Source organism: Anabas testudineus, chromosome 23, assembly GCF_900324465.2.
Source record: "Anabas testudineus chromosome 23, fAnaTes1.2, whole genome shotgun sequence".
Lineage (NCBI taxonomy): Eukaryota > Metazoa > Chordata > Actinopteri > Anabantiformes > Anabantidae > Anabas > Anabas testudineus.
This window is the reverse complement of record NC_046631.1, coordinates 8,289,005-8,308,410: the sequence shown is the minus strand read 5'-3', so window position 1 is coordinate 8,308,410 and position 19,406 is coordinate 8,289,005. Positions and strand designations below refer to the sequence as shown.

Sequence of the window (19,406 nt, the reverse complement as noted above, 5' to 3'; positions counted from 1 at the left end):
AACAAGTGCCAAAAGTTACACAGCTGGCAGTGACCATGTTTGATGGAGTTGCTTCATTCCAGCTACCTTACTTTTCTTTTTCCTATAAAAAAAACAAAGGTCCTGAGCTAAATATTACAGCAAACACCGAAACACGTTCAGAATCTAGATGTTGGCTTGGTTTGTTTTGGGATAGACATAAATGACTTGTACTGGTCAGCATTTTACTATGAAGGACTGGATATGCTACTCAGTGTTCCCTATCTGTGACATGTTAGGATTAACTCCCATGACCTTGAATCGCTGGCACTGTCTCAGAGACACTGAAATCCGTTGCCATGCTCATCATTAGCAAAATAATTATGATTAATTAGCAGTGAATCCAATTTCAAATAGCTCAAGAGGAAAGAAATTCTCATTCATGAAGAAAGGAAGAGAGTGAAACTGTGTAAAGCTTACAATCCTCCCTTGGATTTGTAGTCAGAGATTTAATGGCATGCACTTGAACACAGCGCTGTATGTTATTATTATGCTTCCTGCCCGCAGTGTATGGTAAATGTGTGATGATTATGGTTAGCAGAGTAAACAGGCTTCCTCACAGCTGTTATATTAGATATGTGAGTGTATATTTTGTACATGTGTATATAAATATATAAAATTCTGCTTCTCCCCCTGGCTAAAACTCATCTTTGTCAGTAAAGTTGCATACATAAACAAAACATGAAGTATGTTAACTATAACATCCAAAAGCCAGTGGGCAAATTCACCTCATGAGAGCCTGTTTAGAGTCTACTTGGTGATGCAGAGAGGGAGATTAATGACGTCTGCGCAGGAGTGATTAATTGCAGCCCGAGCACCCTGAACATGGCGCAGCCACTAAACAGTGGCGTAAATGCTGATCCAGGCAGTAGGTAAAACATAAGAGACGACATGTACAGCAGAGACAAGAAGAGGTAGTCAAGGACCATGTGGACTCTTAACGACGTGTCAGTAAGAAAAGCTGGCTACTGGGGCAACTCGTTGATTACTTACCTTACATGTCACCAGATCCACCACATGTGCTGTATGCAGAAATAATAAAATATTGTCATATCACAATATGATTGTGAGTTTAAGATAGATAAAACTCTCCAGCAGAGTCATAGGAAGAGCTGCAAAGACTGACCAACAAAAATTCTTTGCACAGTGGAGAGGAGATGGCGATACAATACCACCGCTCTGAGCCAGCACTGAAGAGCATATGTTTACAACAAATGCATTGCTCATTTGTCATACACATGATGGGCACAGATCAGACTCTTCATCTAGTCCTTCTTCCTTGGATGCGCTTATTAATCCTTCAGCATCCCAGCATGCATTTCAGATGTGATGAGGCAGTGTGAGCAAGCTATGCCACCCCATAGTGTGGGCTGACTGGCATGTCCTTGGATAGCAGCTGAAAATAGCCCAGATACACAGGCACAAGGCTGTGAAGATGAAGCATAATCTAGTCTAGGAAAGATAGCACCCCTCCCTCTCTTCTTGCTTCTCATTAATTTATATATTTTTTTCCTTTTTGTCTTTTCTCTCTTCCTTTTATAATGTTTTCCTATTTCGAATGTTCTCCCTTCTTCCTACCTGCCTCGTTGTACTTATACTCTATTGCTGCCCTCCATTTGTTTTCAGTTCTGATGCTTGCGCCACTTGTGTCACGCTGACACTATCTTTATCTTTCTCATCCTGTCTTATACTTACTCTCTCAATCTATATTCCCAGCTCTTCCTCCCATCCTCTTTCCCCTCCCCTGTTCTCTTGATTGCTAAATCAATGCTTAAAGTGCGTGAGCAAGGTGTCTCTGGCACAGCATCTGAGCACGGCTACCCGCTACCTCCTCTTCCAAGAAATCTGTATGTGTGGACATTTGTGTGTGTCTCTTTCCTCTATCTCTCTCCACACACAAACACACATCCTTCCATCTGTCCCATCTCAACCTGTGCTGAAGCACAACCACCAGGCAAGCTAACTAACGAGAGCCTTCCGCAACCATCTGTCACATTCCTTGCTGCATTCTCTTCCTTTAACTCCTCTCTTCCCCCCATTCCTCCATCTCTCACTTGCCTCCTCTCAACCCCATGCCTCTTTCTGTCATGCAGCATTAAAGTGTGTTTTCATAGCTTTAAATTTTGTCTGGCTTTAGTTAATGTGTCAAAATAGCAGTTTTTAATATTGGTCAAAAGATGAAAGCACAATATGTTCTCATGTTGATCACAACCTCGATTTGGCTCCAGCATGAACACACAGTCTATACATAGGGCTAAAGGCTGGCTTGTGTAACTATAAGGATAGTATCTGTTGAAAGATAATTTGTGGGTTTGTTTGAAGTAGCAGTATACAGAATAAATGTCTCTATGTGCACATGAGCTTCAGCAAGTTGGTGTCAGTAGCTAGCAGTCACCGTAAGACCGTTTGACACAGTGATGTCCAATCTGCCTCACCAGGAGTCAGAGTGTGAAATGGAAATGATATTTGACTTCCAGCTGTGCTGTTTTAACATGTGAATGAAACCAGTCCAGGCTCTCACACCAGTTGATTGTTTGGTTATCACAATGACTGTGGCCCCCAGTTTTAAGGAACATGGGCAAATCATGGACAACAATTGTAATTGATTAACTGTCTGAGACATTAATCAGTCAAACTGCCAAACATCCTCCTGTTTCAGCTTGTTAAATGTGAAGCGCGATATTGATGCTTGTTTACTGGTAATTGTAATATGTTTTATGATCACTTTGCAAAATATTAACAAATAATGAATACGTGTTAGTTGCAGCCCTATTATTCTAATGCAGTAATCAATCTTTGCAAGCTACAGGAATACCAGTAACTAGAGATTAGCTGTTTGATTTGAGACATCAAAGAGTTTCTATAATTCTGGTTATGATAAGATATCCAGTCCAATTTATACAGATACTCAAATACTTGTTACTGGCAGCTGTGGTCAACCACAATGCTAAATCCCTTTCAACCCTACCTTGGTAATTATGTGACATTAAGTATTGCCAGGGCCTCTCTGCTTTAGATCATTCTTAGTGCCCACTGCCCTTCTGACTGACTGCCAAGTAGGCAAGCCTGACCATGCCAACAGGACACCGCGCATTTCATTGCATTAACCCAAACATAGATTGTTTTCTTTTTTGAATAGCTGCCGAGGAGGTTTGAGAAGATTGTTTGAAAGTTGTAATACCAAACGCTAACGTTAGATGTTAAAGCAGCTCCGTCACAGTGCCATTTTTATCCTTGTTCCCTGTAGACTGTGCTGTGATTGAGAATAAGCATAAGCAAACTGGTGGGGCCATGCCAAGACTTCTTATTACTGCAGGGCTGGCAGTGACTGCCAGAAGCACGCACATGCACACACAATGCTGACAATAAACACTAGTCAGCACACATGGTGACTTCTGAATACATACGCAGTGGGATTAATTTGTGGTTTGTGCACGCTTGCCTTAAAACAGCCGCACACTTGTCCACTTACACAGACACACAAAAAAACACAATATCTGTTGGTAGAGTAAAGAAAAGGAAGTTTAACAAAAAGAAAACGGAAGGCCAGACCCAGCCAAACATTTCTTCTTCTACTTTTCTTCATTTTTACCGCTCTCTCCCTTCTTCCTTCCTGATGCACCTCCCTCTTTCTCCTTGCTTCTTTCATCCCTTTGATAGATGGGCTACATTTGTGGAAATGGAGAGGATTTGGAAGTGTGTATGATTACTGGATCCAAAATGGGGAAGCCAGAGGGAGGGAGGAAGACAGCAAGGACACATGAAAGAAAAGATGAAAAGTGACCTAGTTGACCCTTGGATCTGTGGACGGAGGAACTTGGGAGGGGTGGCAAAATAAAAGTGCAGGCACAGTGAGAGGCAGGAAGTTAATCCCCCCCAGGTGTTGTGCCAGTGTTGGCAGGGGTGCCAGGCTACCCCGCAGACACAGCGGACATCAAACCCCCCCTCACTTCTCAGTGTGGAGCCCCTTAAAGAGGCTGTCTGAATGGTGAGGGGCGGGAGGGCTGCAGGTGGCTGCCGAAAACACTTGGGACAAAACCTATACACACACAGGCACAATGGGCACTAAGCCTAAAATATTGATGCCTATGGTAGTTGCTTATTGAAAGCTGAGGGAGGGGTGTGCGGTGTGTGTGTTTGAGGTGTTCTAACAGATTACACACACACCCCTGCTGCTGGCCAAGAAGGTGGCTGTCAAAGGATATCCGATCCTCGCCTCTCCTCTTTCTCCTCTTGCCGCCACCCCTGTTGTTATTATGTATGCATATTAGTCATTCACACGGGATCACTCACACTGTTGGCCCAGGTCAACACATACACACATGCAGACACACAAGTGCAGGCAAACATGATTTTGCCACACCAGTGGAGCATGGATGCCAGGCGGAGAAAGAGAGGGAGATGTATTCATTCACTTTCTATTGTGCATGGATCGAGTGTTAGTCCAGTGAATAGGCAAGGGAGCGCCTGATAATGAGGCCAGTGTTATTACAGAGCTGCTCCAGCCCCTAACGACATCAATCCACTGGGATCAAATAAAGGCTTTTAATTGCTTTGCCTCATATTAAAATCCCCACCGCCGTAGACGAGCTGCCCTTGGCGTGCCTGAGCATAAAAGCCAGTCGGAAGATTGTCTGAAAGGCCATCATATAGCATGCGCAAAGGTTCTCTCAATTCATGTCTTTGCAATTATGTTTGTGTAACAAAAGCCAATTCATTAGGAATGATCATCATGTTTAGCAGGATATTTCATGATGGTGTTGAATATTTATGATGGTAATAAGAGCGTAGGAGATCATATGTTCATTATGTGCTTTGTGTCTCTACGTCTGTCTGTTTGCAGGACTGAGTCTGTCGCAGAGAAAATGCTGACCAACTGGTTTACATTTCTCCTCTACAAGTTTCTGAAGGTAACTTCATAAATAAATATGAACTTTTTTTAACGCTGGGGGAAAAATGACTACAAGTTGTTTAGTTTGGTAAACTGACACAAGGAAAATAGTTACAGGTATGTCAGAGATGTTGTACATGCATTTATTATTCTGTAAAAGTTTCCTTCATTGTAGTAATGAAGACCTTAGATATAGAGCATAACTGTATTTTAGTTTATTAACTAAAATTCACCCTGCTTTATTGACCTCTAAACATTCATCATCTCATTCATTAGCTATAATTTTTAAAGTGCATCTGCACTAACATGTCACTGTGCCATTGAAGAGAAGAGTTTTTTTTTACTTTACAGGTCACAAGTAAAAGCAAAACCACCACTTTCCACTTAGTCAAGAAAATCATTCTGTTTTTCTCCATTTTTCCACTCATCCCTTAGCTGCACCTGAGAGCAGAATAACAACTATGATATATGGTGAATCCGCTCTGCTTGATGAACAGCAGTGTTTTTAGGAGGGAAGATGTGGGTGGCTTTTATGACATTTTTCACTGTTGATCCATCAAACATTTCCCAACCTTCAACTTCCTTTCAACAGAGTTTATATATTGACAGGTGGTACGATTTTCTTTTATTTAGGAGAATAATAGAGTTGGGGATATGATGTTTATAAGTCTTGCTCAGCAACTATGGAGCCAAGTCAGTCTGGAAAACCTTACAACAAGCATTCTGCAGCGTTTTAGATATTTTCTCAAACATTATGAAACATTTCTGTGAGTTGAGTGCAGAAATTACTTCACACTTTACTTTTTTCTCTGTTCCTCTCTCTTCACATCTCTTTGCAGGAATGTGCAGGTGAGCCCCTCTTCTCCCTCTTCTGTGCCATCAAGCAGCAGATGGAAAAAGGCCCCATTGACTCCATTACAGGGGAGGCACGTTACTCACTCAGTGAGGACAAGCTCATCAGACAACAGATTGACTACAAGACGCTGGTAAGGAGTTGATCTGTGCAGGGGTCCTAAGGGTAAAAGGGTACACTTAATATGCCTTCAGGGACAAGGGGAGAGCAAAAGGGTGGTTATGGGTTGTCAGTCATGAGATGTGCAACAGATATAAAGTTGTCATTGTCACACTTGACATACGGGGCGCAGGAGTGGCGACCTCACTTCCTGCTGTGACTGGAGCTGTCAGGGAAAAGAGCAGGACCTGAAGATGAGAGGGAAGGAAAGACATTATGCATGTGTATAAGTCTGCACAAGCGGACGAGGAGGCTTTTTCCTTCTGGAAGCATCTCAAGTCTCCACATTGTGAAGTGTTTGAATCAGAAAGAGAAACTCAGACTCTGTTCATTCATTTTATCTTTCATTTTAGTGCCTTTGTACTTCTACATTGTGGAAGTACTGATTTGCATAGCTTCTAAATGTCTATAGTGTGCTGTAATATAGAGATACATCCTAGAAATTTACTTTATATTGGCCTTTTGCAGAAGATTCTCCAGTGCTTCACTCACCACAATTCTCCCACAATTTTGCATCTAGAAACTCTACTTGAAATTAAAAATATGTAAACATTTTTATGTTTAATGCAAAAATACATTCAGGATGATATATGCATAGAAGATAAAACATTCACCCTGTCATGTGTTTTTGTGTTCATCTTGTAATGCAGGTATTTACACAAACACCAGAAGGCAGTACTCACAGAACTGATGAATTTTATATTACCTTTGTAATTAGCTGGTTTGCTGTTCATCAATTCAGGTAGCACATTGCTAACTCTCTTCAAGCTCTGAGGAAAGAGCATTTTCGCTAATGAATGATCTTTTCTTCTGCTGCAATACTCACTGACCCTCTGGCAAGCACAAAATTATTGCAGTTCCACTAAGTGCTGATCTACAATGCAATCAAGGTTATTAATATAAAACACACAAAGATCTTCTTTACAAAGATTCACTATCCAGTAGATGGAGCATAATTTATCCTTGCGCTCAGTCAACGTGGAAAGATAATTACATGTTGTAGTTATTTTGTTACAGCTGCAAACATTGCAAGAAATCTTAACATGGTTAACTACAAATAAACTGTCATTTAGAATAAAAATCAACAGTAGCGATACAGCTTCCCTGGTAGCTTGCAACAGCTTCTCTCTTATAGTGGCAGTTTTGTGTGTATTTCTGCTACAGGTGGTGAACTGCATCCATCCAGAAAATGAGAAGAGCCCAGAGATCCAGGTGAAGGTGCTGAACTGTGACACCATCAGCCAAGTGAAAGAGAAAATCCTGGATGCAATCTACAAGAACGTCCCACACTCACACCGCCTAAAAGCCACCGACATGGACCTAGGTTTGACTATTTGTCTTGGTACATTACATTTACTGAATCCCTTTATTGTCTGTATGTCTTTTAATATGTTTTTATTTGATACAGTGGCAAGAAAAAGTATGTGAAATGTGAAATGGAGAACTGATTGGTTTATGGAATAAGGAAGAGATGTGTGATAGGTTGTTCGATAACTGCACCTAGTCTTTTTTGTGTGGATGCAGCCTGTCTCTGATAAATAAAATATTTATAATTCTAGATTTGAGTGTCATAGTTGACAAGACAAACGTTTAGCTCCTGCACATCCCTGTAGTTACTATATAACTTAGCAAAACATCTTTCTGTGCAGGGTTTCCCATCTGTGTGCCTGGAGTAAAGCAGGCTGAACTCATTGATTTTTACAAAGACTAAAAGGAAGTCTTTTTAGTTATAGAGAAGTAGCTTTCTTTTTTAACCTTGGGAGACTTGACTTCCTGGCTTTGTTGGCTCAGATGTCTAAGATTGGTCTCTCCTCTTCCCAAACTTCCCATCGATGTTGTGGACTAGCGGCTGAGTCAGATGATTGATCAGTGAATCAATTGAGGTGCTCAGTGATCTCTTCTCTACAGAATTTCTTTCCTAGTGTCCTTTTATTTTTGAGTGGGAAAGGATGTTCAGGAAGGACCTCATTTGGCATTGCACATGAATACAGCACAATGTTATCATTTATTACCCCTGTGGGCAACTGCAGTATATAGTTATTGAAGCTAAGTTGCAAAATTGTATTTCATCAGGGGTCTCATGTAGTATACAAATGACTATAAGGTCCCTTTGTTAGGGACAAGAGGGTGTTCCTCAGTAAGACATCTCCTGTAGTGATCTGGGGGGTTGGTACACCTATACAAACATGCATAGAAATGTTTTCCAGGATTATTTGTCTGCCCATACTCATAATTTGTGTCTTCACCATGCACCATGCTTTATATGATTTATTATTGCCACATGGATTTTCCAAACCCCTGTTGTGTGTTTGTAGCATATTTATAACCAATACCAAATCTAAGATGGGCTGAGTGAGTACCTCAGGGAGTCTGTCTGTGTGCTAGCTAAGTGAAGAGATTTGTTTAGCCTTTTGATGACACTCCTGGATAAAATTGTTTTATTGCCCCCTTTGGGCAGGATGTGTTGTTCTATTATTGTTTTATTCCAAAAGGGAATTGGAAATTGTCTGAGTTAGCTGGCCACTCTGTGTGCGTGCGAGAGAGAGAGAGATATTGTACAAGAGACAATAATGGAGTAACTGCAACCTCAAGAGAACATGAGTTTGAAATATATATATATTAACAATGGTATATTAAAAACATGTATCTTGCTGCACAGATTAGAAGAAAGGTGTTTCTTCTAATTGACTCTATAAATTGAAAACACAATAAATATATCCATTTACAGTTCAGTTAAATTTTTATTTAAAGTCATGATTTTATAATTGACATTTCTTGGTCTTGTGGTGCTGTTTACTTTAATTATAATTTTTCGGAGGAAACACCTTTGATTTGATTGATGTTATTTGAACAGACTGTGCTTTATGTATACATATATGGGCTTGGATGATCTCAGAGACACAGCCCATGCACACAAACCCATATACACAGACTGATAAGGATAATGGGATTGTGACAGGCCTGTCCTGAGACATATTGACCAGGGGTGTTGCTATCCCAGGTATTGTTTTAATTCAATCTGTTGCAATCCACAGTCCTCCGTAGGGCACCAGAGAAGATAGGGCCTATGAACAAAAGAAAAACAAAAAGCTTGGTTCTGTGTGTGTGCGTGCGTGTGTCTTTGTGACATCATCTGCATGTCATCAGTAACAAATGTGTGTCAACATCTCTGTGGCGTTCAACAGTCACCTTTAGCTGTTGTCTTTATCATCCACACTTCCCAAGGCTCCTATCTCCTCTGCTGTGTTTGAGTCCATAAAGCAAGTCTATACATATAGCCTAGCTCTTCTCTTGCTAGTGAGCTGAGACCACCAGATTTGGGAATTAGAATAATCTCGTTTTGCTCTGGCTTTGCACAAAGTTTATTCTTTTATTTATTCCTTTCTGCCTCTCTTTTTTCTCCATTTGTTTACTGAGCCTCGACTAGAGACGGGCGCTCATTTGCATCTTTATGGGAAGATGTACTGTATAGACAAAAACAACAGGAGAATCTTTATTTCCTGCAGATTTTTCAGACGATAACACAATCCTGGTCGATTCTCCCAAGACAGGTCTCATCATGCGCTACAGTGATTGTCGCTTTGTTCTCCTGTGAGTGATCAGAATAGGAGATGACAGTGGCCAACACATGTGGGAAGCACAGCAAGAAGCACAGACATGATAACGTATTCATAAAACCTGTGATGTCTGCAAAAAGAAAAGAGGAATCATTTGCTTGTTTGTTTTTGAGATGGCTTTCCTTTTTCACTTATGATAATGTTGCTGGTGCATTGTGAGAAGTTTCTATCAAAGCATTTGGTTTTGTTTTGAGCTGAGAGTGTCCAGATGTGGAAAACCTTGTGTGTATGTAGTGTAGATGTAATTTGGTTGCAAGGCCATGTAAAAACCCCCTGTTGTTTAAATGAAAGACTCCGTCATGTACACTGGAAGCTGCTTGTTGAAAATTATGGAAATGCTTTATGTTTACAGCTTACTAGTTTCTCGATTTAGTTATGGCATGAATTCAAGTCCAGAGCTACAATACAATACAATAAGAGCAGCTCGTCAGGGTGCTTAGAGCAGGGACCAGCAGCACCTTCAGAGGCCGTGCTGCAGATGGGAAAGGGAAGTGCACAAGCCGTCGGCATGCAGCTGTATCACACCCATTGATCGTAGCAGTGAAAGAGCAACAAGGGCAAGCTCCATTCTAAAAAGAGTAGAGCACATGATTAATTTAACTTGCTTGTTGTTAGTGTATCTAACGTGTGCCATTTCTATTTCGGTTCTCCTTTCCTTTCTGTTGTTTGCCTAAGATTTTGTGTTTTTCTCCTCTGTTTGATTCTATTCAAGTTTTTCACAGCAATGTCAAATGATTGTTCTGAAGCAATCAAAAGCAAAGAAAAACCTGAATATAGGAAGATGGAGGCAGTGACTAGTTTGCCTAGTGTTTTCTTGAGTGTTCATGGTTTTCAATTAAGAAATTCAGAATTACAAACTGAAGTTAAAATTACAAATTAATCTTTATTAATGTCTGGAGGAAATTTACTACACATATAACCAGTATGCATGATGTGAGTAATGACAGTTGTTAACAAGCTTTAAAATTAATGTAATCAGAACTTGCAAACTGCTTGTTACCTCTAGTAACACGTTTCTTTAACAATTGATTTTATACTTATTGATTCTGTAAAAGAAGAACAACAAGCACAATCCATTGTTAATTTCTCAAAGGCATGTCAAGATATTTGAGATATGACAAGATGTGAAAAGATGTGAAAACTTGGCAACGAAGCACATTAGATAAAAGTAATTATCAGTAGTAGTGCTACTGTGTAAATGCAGCAGTCATATCTTCACCATTGTAAGTTTTCTTTTATTTTGTTTGCAGAATGGCGGCAGGGTCGAGGACAGCGCATGATCTTGCAGGATGAAGACGTCACCACTAAGATCGAAGGTGACTGGAAGAGACTGAACATGCTGGCTCATTATCAGGTACACCTGTTAAATTATCTATTAAAACCAATCTAAACTGAACTTATTTAATTAACTTCAGTTTTAAACTAGAAACAATTAGCAGCAAGATTTTAAATATTAAAATATAAAATTTCCTGGTGTTTTTACACAAGTGTGCAAGTTTAAAAAAGTCTTTGAATTAACATACATTTGAAGATTTTAATAACATTTCAAAGTTTGAAGTTTCAGAAATTCAAAGATTTGGATCTTGCAGATAGAGAAAGAATAAAAGATTGCTATCTGCAGTTGCACTTGCAAATAATTAGCATCATCTGTTTGGAGATTGTAACTGATAGATTACATCTTTTATTTGAAGAGACTCACATCTTCTTTCTTTCAAGAAAGCTACAGCATGGTTTGTTTCATCCCATTCACAGCAAAGGTACACAAACAGAATTCTGACACACATCTCTGACAAATTAAGGAAAATATTTTAAGTTGTTTTTGTTTTCCCCTAACATCACCTTAGCTGTCTGATGCTGCCTTCTCAGCTAACCTCCACCCTTTGTTTAGGCTATATGATTTCTATTAAGCTCTTGTGCAAAGTACAATTGCTTTAGATAGTGCTTTAAGTCATCGACTGACAAGGATATGCACATTTAGTAAGAGCCAGTCAAATGGACAATATACTAATAATTCTCTCTTTAAATACACATACCCATATTTTCTATGCAGAGTGACAAAGAAATACCAGAAGGTGTTTTCTCATGAGTAGTTGATGTCCATCAAGCCAACCAGAAAAGAGTCCAAATTAAACATTATGTTAATAATTCCAGCAGCTAAGCAAGCAGCAACTGTCCCCTCTAGTGCAGTGTGTGTGTTGCCTAAATTAAATGTCAGCGCCAGCAAGTGTCAACAGCCCTAGAGTACAAGCCGCGAGTGCAATGGATTAGGAAACTGATTTGAATCTGAGATAAGATAATGAAGACAGAAGTTAATTCATTTTTTTCAGGGCTGGGGAATAAGGGCACCTTATCCTTGACAGACCACAAAAAAGAAAACACTCACATCTGCTGGAAATTTGTCGAGAGGCTAAGCAAAGAGTGAGCAAGGGAGGGGAGGCAACAACACATTCAGTTGAAGGGCACCTGCAGTTTCATACTTCCTCACTCCTCCACTTTGTCGTTCTAACTTTATTTTTAACTGAATTGTAATGGCTTGAGACTTTCCAGATGTAATACTAGTATATTTAGTCTTGAGATGTCCTCCTTTATTGTTTCTCCTTTTAGAAGCTAAGTTGACCAACCAGACACACTAAATATAATCATGTGCACTCCTTCCTTTCCTAACTCAGCCACTCACTCTGCCATCAGTTAAAATGTGATGATTTTTCTGAGTGACTTTGTTTCTTGTTCAGGAAAACCATCACATAATAGCTACGAGCACAAATGTGGCATTTGCCATATCAGATGTTTTGTCCCATAATGGGAGACATTTTCCTCCTCCTCCCTTTTTAAGAAACTGTGCTCTGCTTTCTGCTTTATCCTCTCCTCCAAATGTTATTTTCCCAAATGCCACTCCTCCTTTTTCATTACATTATGTTCCATTATGCCTTGCGCATTTTATATCCATTCAACATATAAGAGCAGTGATCAGGGAACATGCTTAAGGGTTCTGAAGAGTTGGGGGGGGTTTACCACAAAAGAATAATAAAATCTGCCCTGTGGATCTCCTGCTTACGATGATATAAACATCTTATGCATAAGGAGCAGATTGAGTGACTGGATGAATTAATGATACAATCTTAATAAAGCCCCAGTGTGTGTGTGTGTGTGTGTGTGTGTGTACACACATAGAAAAGGCCCCTAGTCCTTACTCTCTGTCCCATCCACCCACACAATGATAGAGATCACTTCAATTAACCCTGTCTTACCCTGCAGCACGGGTAGCAAGATTATGCAGAATAGGGGTATAGTGTGTGTGCATATGTGTGTACTGCTGAGGCAGACTCCATCCCATTTGTGTTAATTGAATCATGCAGACTGGTTAAGAAGGAGTGCGTGACTAACTCATTCATTTAAACACACTTATTTACACATAGCACAGATGCACACTGCTTGATTCTTTACACCTTCACACACACACACACGCCTTTACCACCGAGGAAAGGCATTATTGAAAAGAGACTGTGGGACATCCCTGCTTACACAGGCCTGCACAATGCTTTGCTAAACACTCCCTCGCTGTCAGTCATCATATGCATGTGTTGGGCTGAAAAGAGCGCATAAGGGTAATGAGATATTCTCTGTCGACCCACGTGAAAACAGAATAGATGGAGGGAAATATAGAAAACGACACTCATAGAATGATCTATGGGATTTTTGATTGGTTGTGTTAGAAATTTGCCCAAATGAAAACACAAAATCTATGCAAAAAGCCTTTCTGGTTTTATTGTTTTGAGCAGTCATTTACATGGTGTGGCTGTTTTTCAGGTACCTGACAATGCAGTAATGGCCTTGGTTCCCAAGCAAGTTACAGCCTACAATTCAGTAAACAACTCCACGGTGTCTCGAACTTCTGCAAGTAAATATGGTAAGTCTTCCTGTTTCTATACATCTTCAGCATCTCCCAATAGACCTAAGATCAGTTATGCTAGTAGAAAGTGTGTATACAGTATATTTCACATCACCCACAACATGGTCTAATGCTTTCATTTAATATATGCAACACGTCAGCATTAAAATAGACCTCTAATGAGCTAAAAAACATCAAAATATATATTGGATAATTCAAGTAAACTGCATTTTGCCCACCATTGGCATGGCTTATGTTATCCAGATGCCATGCAACTGTGATTCCAAATTAGATATCATTTAAGTCAATCTGATGGCAGACATGACTGTAAAAAATATGTGCTCCCACATAAAAGTATATGTCTGGGGCCAAGCATCCACCCTGCATGACCACAGTGGTAGACTTAGACAAGACAGAATTTATAGTATATTTAATATATAAAATATAACAAGAGCCCAAATTGACTCTTTGTTCCGTTGTTGTGGCCGTTTGAGACTCCAAAGTGTGCCCTCTCATCCTTCCATATGTCAGTGTTTTTTCCGCCTGTCCGTCTGCTCCACGTCTACTTGAACCTGAGAAACCATCAAGTTAGTTGCTGATCAAAGAGCCAGCCTCACTGGCCACAAACACTTCAGACACATCAAATGTGGTGCCACATTATTAGCATCGCCTCATCTCCATACGGTCTCACCTCGCCTCTCTGGCTTCAAATTAGACCAGATAGGACAAGTTGAGTGGTGCAAAAGCAAGGGAGGGAGAATGGCAGGACTATCTCCACACACAATGTTTTACGGGAGTGACTTCAAACACAAGTGTGATCCACTTCACAACTGGTCTGGTATTTGAGAGTGACTTTGAACTCTCCCTGAGTACAATCAAACTGTGAAGGAAGAGACAATGCTGAATTTATTGTAGCTGCTGTGAGGAGAGAGAGTGAGGCGAAGAGAAAGTTGTAGAAAAAGTACAAAGATTAAGACAAACACTGTGTAACATGTTGAGTCAGAGAATCAAAGGAGACACCTCTGTGTTTGATCTTTGATGTAATGTTTCCATCAAAAACTACAAGGAGAAAATACACCAGAAGAATAACATCTCCTGTTTGTGGCGCTGCATGAGAATAGAAACCAACCAGAAAACCAGAGGAAGTCTCTCTCCTGTGAATCCCTGACTCTCTTCCCCACTTTCTAACTTCTTTAAATAAATAATGAATACAAATACTGCTTACTCTCATTTTAATAAAAGAAGAATCTCACATCCTCTGTAACCAATATGATCACAGTGGTCAAAGGAAATACAAACCTTTCCAGCTGATCATATTTTTAATCAGATATTAGCAGCCAATACAAACATACTGACAGGTCTTAGATTTCAACCTTGAACACCACAACAGGAGACACACACACACACAAACACCCTCCGCTGTACACGCCTCCTGCTTTTCTCTCTGGACAGATTGATTTCTGTCACAGTGAAAAACACTTTTTTTCCTCAAAACCGCACCCACTGATCAATTTTTTTTACACTGCGTAAACATTCATTGAGCCATGGGTTTGGAAATGTCATCGCCATTCCAGCTATTGGGTGGGCCATACATATTTCATCTCGTCTGACACCTGTTCGATTTTGTGTCAGCCAGCGATGCCTTGTCTTGTCCCTGGGAGAAGAAGCCATGAAAAATTAACCATGCACACTTTCTAAAAGTTTCATATCCAATCTCCAAGACCTGTAAATTGGTTTCGGCTGCATTGGTTACGGCCCTCCTTGCCTTTGTGGTGAAGCAACAGCTTTGTCTTTTTAGTACTTTTCTGTTTGTTTCTGTGCTGCACACGTCTGGATGTTAGTGTTAGTTTTCTTTTCTTTCTTAGTTCAGACTCTGCTCTGATTGTTTTGCATTTGTCTTGTTACTTATCTGTATCTAAAAGTCAAATTTTTATTTTACAGTTTGGGCCTAAAAATTTTCACATTAAGATTCACATCTCTACTTAGAGCAGCATAGTTAACATTTACAAACCAAAAGATGATTAACTTGTGCCACGAGTTATTGAAGACCCCCCTTAATTTACATCAGTAAAAGATCAGTGAAGTCAGTATTCCTTGACTTAATACATGTTTTTTTTTTTTTTTTTTTTTTTTTACAGAGAACATGATAAAGTACACTGGAAGCCCTGACAGCCTGCGTTCCCGTACTCCCATGATCACCCCTGATCTGGAGAGTGGGGTCAAAGTGTGGCACCTGGTGAAGAACCATGAGCACGGAGACCAGAAGGAGGGCGACCGTGGTAGCAAGATGGTCTCTGAGATCTACCTGACACGACTTCTGGCTACTAAGGTGAGCCATTGGTATTGGGTCATCATATCTTATATCTCATGCTAAATTCACTCTTTGGATTTAGATCTATAACATTTAAGAGGACATACAATTCAACAGCAACAGTTACATTTCATAGCGTATGTGGGAAATTATTTCAGTTCAGGTGAAAAGGTCACTCCAACCTTCACACTGTGTTACAATGACTCCAAAAAAACCTCACTATATTAAAATATTCATGTTTACTTTGGATGAGTCATCTCAGTGGAAAAGATTATTCAAATGTATTCCTCTATCCCCTCAGGTGAAAAAGAGAAAATAGATATTTCTGTTTGTTTTCTCTTTTCATTACTGTTCGAGTTGATGCGGCAGCATATCAAAAAGGGTAAAGACGGAAAACCCATGAAGCTAGTGAAGGTGATTCCATAATAAAAAAAAATGATTAGGCAAAAATAGAAATCGCTATAAAATGAGTCTCTTTGAATGTGGCTTACAACAATGGTCCCCAGGAAGAAAAAGGAAATGTTAATTTAGTTTGGTGGCAAATGTGACTTTGATCTAACAGCTGAATGCAAATTACCAATCCACTCGTAGTGCACCTTCTCCTTCATTTTTTCATCAAGACGTCCATTTTAGCAGACACAAAGAGATTGAAGAACAACAAGGCAAAAGGAAAGAGTAAGGCTCAATCTGAGAATGTTCAGGCTGTAATTTTTTGATTCAGGAACATTTCAGTTTGTTTTTTGATCCAGTGTGTGTCTTTGTTGAGCAGATTGCACAGAGAGCATCAGCCCACTTCTGTGTATTTCATTTAAATACATTGTCTAAACTCCTGTGTGAGCTTCAGGTAGCCTTTCACTGATCTTAACCCACTGCTGTGACCATGTAACCATAAAACTTTAACGACAAAACTGGATGTTGTTCTGCAAGTTCAGATGTCTTTGTGGAAAAGAAAACATGATGTTGTAGATTGGATATTTTAAATAGACAATAATAAGTTACCTGTGTAAATCTAATTGATATGTAACTATCAACACATTGCAACTTGTCATTTACATAAATTGTGAACTGTTCATTAGGTTTATAGAAAACATAATCAGGTTGTAATTATATTTCAAAATAGAGGCTTTATGCACTGTAAGCGATGTAACTTACTATGGCAATTACAGCATAATAGTTAATGCTATAACGGGTAACTACAATTAGGAAATAGTCAACACTTTAGCCGACTTGGTAGTGTCAGTTACACAGCAATAGCTATGTGAAAAGGTCGACAATGTAAGATTTTAGGAGAAAGACAGCTTCTTTATTTTTTAAGAAAAAGAATAGTTTTTCTTAGTCTTCCTTTAACAAACAATAAATCATTGTCAACATCTTAACTGGATCGGCATACTGTACGGATACAGTTAAATGATGTTTCACACTGGAGAAAATGTGATGAAATACAGATATTACAGGCTAAACAGAAAATGTGACAAATGGCTGAACACTTTCTCTGTTCATACTTGGGAGAACTAATGACTTGGCAGATGTGTGGGTAGGTGGGTGATGAATTAAAGAAGATACCTCAGACAGTGACAGAGCAAAAGTATTAGTAGGTATTTGTCAAATATGGAAGCAACATACGAAATACTAATAAACAAAGAAACTGAATAGTACATATTAAGAAACAGGATGAGAGGATAGCTCAGTCATCATGACATACTGTATAGGCCTCTACACCCCTGCACATGTCACCTCGTGGCCTCTCTGAGCCGCTCTATTTCCCTGCCATTATCCCATTCCAGAGTGCAGGAAGGTGGCTTCTGACTGCAGACAGCACATCATCTTTCCAGATGGATTGTTTTTGTGAAATAACCAGTTTATCTTGGCTGGTCATCTCTCTCGGTGAGAAATGATTGGCCAGACAAGCAGTGTAACTGACTGCATTTGGCTTTCACCTTACCAATAAATACCTCTCCCTGGCAACGGCTGACATCTCTCATATTAGCTCCATCAGTGTCACTCTGATGGAGTGTGGGTAGAGGTTGTGTTTATGTGTGGAGGGGCATCGAGAAAAATGACATTTTCTCTCCTCACTTGAACACTCACAGAGTGTGTGTCCATCTCTACCTTGCCACATCTCCTGTCTCTCTATTCCTGCTTCAGTGCTATCCCCATCTCTCTGATTGTTTGCTTTCCTCTCATTTCAATGTGGAGGCAGATTGCATCAAAGCATCCAGATGACATATTGTGTTTAGAGTGAGGTCTAATCACAGGGTAGATGGTGGGAGGGGTGGGTTGTGTTGGCAGTTTCAGCTCCGTCAGGCAACAAGAGAATCCTGTGATAATGAAAGCGTTGATGCAGAAGTCCCCATTGAGATAGAATATGACGTAAAATGTCACAGTCTCAGCACTTGTAGACACACACACACACACATTTTAGTGTCAAAACACACATACACTGTACATACACCCACAAAACATCAGGTCTTTCCTTACCAGCTAGTGCAGATGTGTGATTCCATCTTCACAGACAAATGATAAGCTGTCGGGAATGTGGGCCGCATTAGAATTATAACCATGATTGTCGGACTAACAGGATTCTTTCCTCCCACTTTCTTTTACCTCTCTTGACTCTGTGATTCGGTCACCCGCTTCAACCCAAATTGGATTTTTATTTGCCAGTGCCTGTACACACCTCATCTGCCACACTCAATGGCCTCTTTTCCTGAGATGAAACCTCGGTCGTTTTATTTCCATCCCTCACTCTTCTTCTTTTTCTGTGCATCCCACCAGCTCATTCTTTACAAGAGGATTAGATTCTCTTACTCTTCTTCCTTAAAGTCGCCAACATTAAATCAAATTAGGGTCAATGGTGCAGTGTGGAAGCTAATCCGGCAGCACAAAGAGGCTTAGGAGATGTGCCTCCTGTTCCCAGATATTATTAAAAGTCAGCTATGAAATAACAATTTTGCCCATCAAAGCTGCAAACAGATTTAGGGGCCGGGGTCTCTAAGATAGTCAGACACATTATTGTCGCACCTGGAGGACAAAGTAACATGCACTGCAAACTTTTATGCCAATCTTTCTCTCAACATTAGGCACTAGTGTGTTACAAAATGTATTACACAATGACCTTTCTTTGTCTTTCACTGGTTGTTTGTCTTGTTCAATATGGATACTTAACACACTAAAAGTGTACTTAACAAAGACAAGTCTGTATAGTATCATATTTCATATAATATATATATTTACGATGGGCTGTATCAACCAGTGATCATCCTCTCTTGTATGATTTAATAAAAACAAGTTCTGTATTAGAGCTTCATCTAATCTGTTGACCATGTCTCCTCTTTCTGCTCCACAGGGTACATTACAAAAGTTTGTCGATGACCTGTTCGAGACCATCTTCAGCACGGCCCATCGAGGCAGTGCCCTGCCACTGGCCATCAAATACATGTTTGACTTCCTGGATGAGCAGGCTGACAAACACAACATTCATGACCCACATGTTCGACACACATGGAAGAGCAACTGGTGAGTTGAGTGGTTTTAAGCACATTGATCTGTATGTACCTGCAAACAAACAACAAACAATGCAGACAAAGACACTGAGTATCCCCCATAATGCTTGAGGCAAAGATCATCATTTAACCATTTGCATCTGTATGCCAAAATTTGAGATTTGC

The 19,406-nt window shown here is 39.9% G+C and overlaps 1 protein-coding gene across 6 annotated transcripts in view; it reads left to right on the top strand.

Annotated features, from left to right (window-relative positions):
- Positions 1-19,406, top strand: part of plxna4 (plexin A4) — a 197,698-nt gene that overhangs the window by 164,422 nt on the left and 13,870 nt on the right. For 5 of the 6 annotated variants that reach the window (XM_026362615.1, XM_026362618.1, XM_026362617.1 and 2 more), the window contains exons 23-29: positions 4,862-4,928; positions 5,749-5,895; positions 7,086-7,263; positions 10,789-10,892; positions 13,346-13,445; positions 15,566-15,756; positions 19,085-19,254. In XM_026362615.1, the coding sequence (XP_026218400.1) occupies positions 4,862-4,928; positions 5,749-5,895; positions 7,086-7,263; positions 10,789-10,892; positions 13,346-13,445; positions 15,566-15,756; positions 19,085-19,254 (957 nt within the window). The remainder of the gene's footprint in view (positions 1-4,861; positions 4,929-5,748; positions 5,896-7,085; positions 7,264-10,788; positions 10,893-13,345; positions 13,446-15,565; positions 15,757-19,084; positions 19,255-19,406) is intronic. The other variant, XM_026362620.1, reaches the window with a different exon arrangement.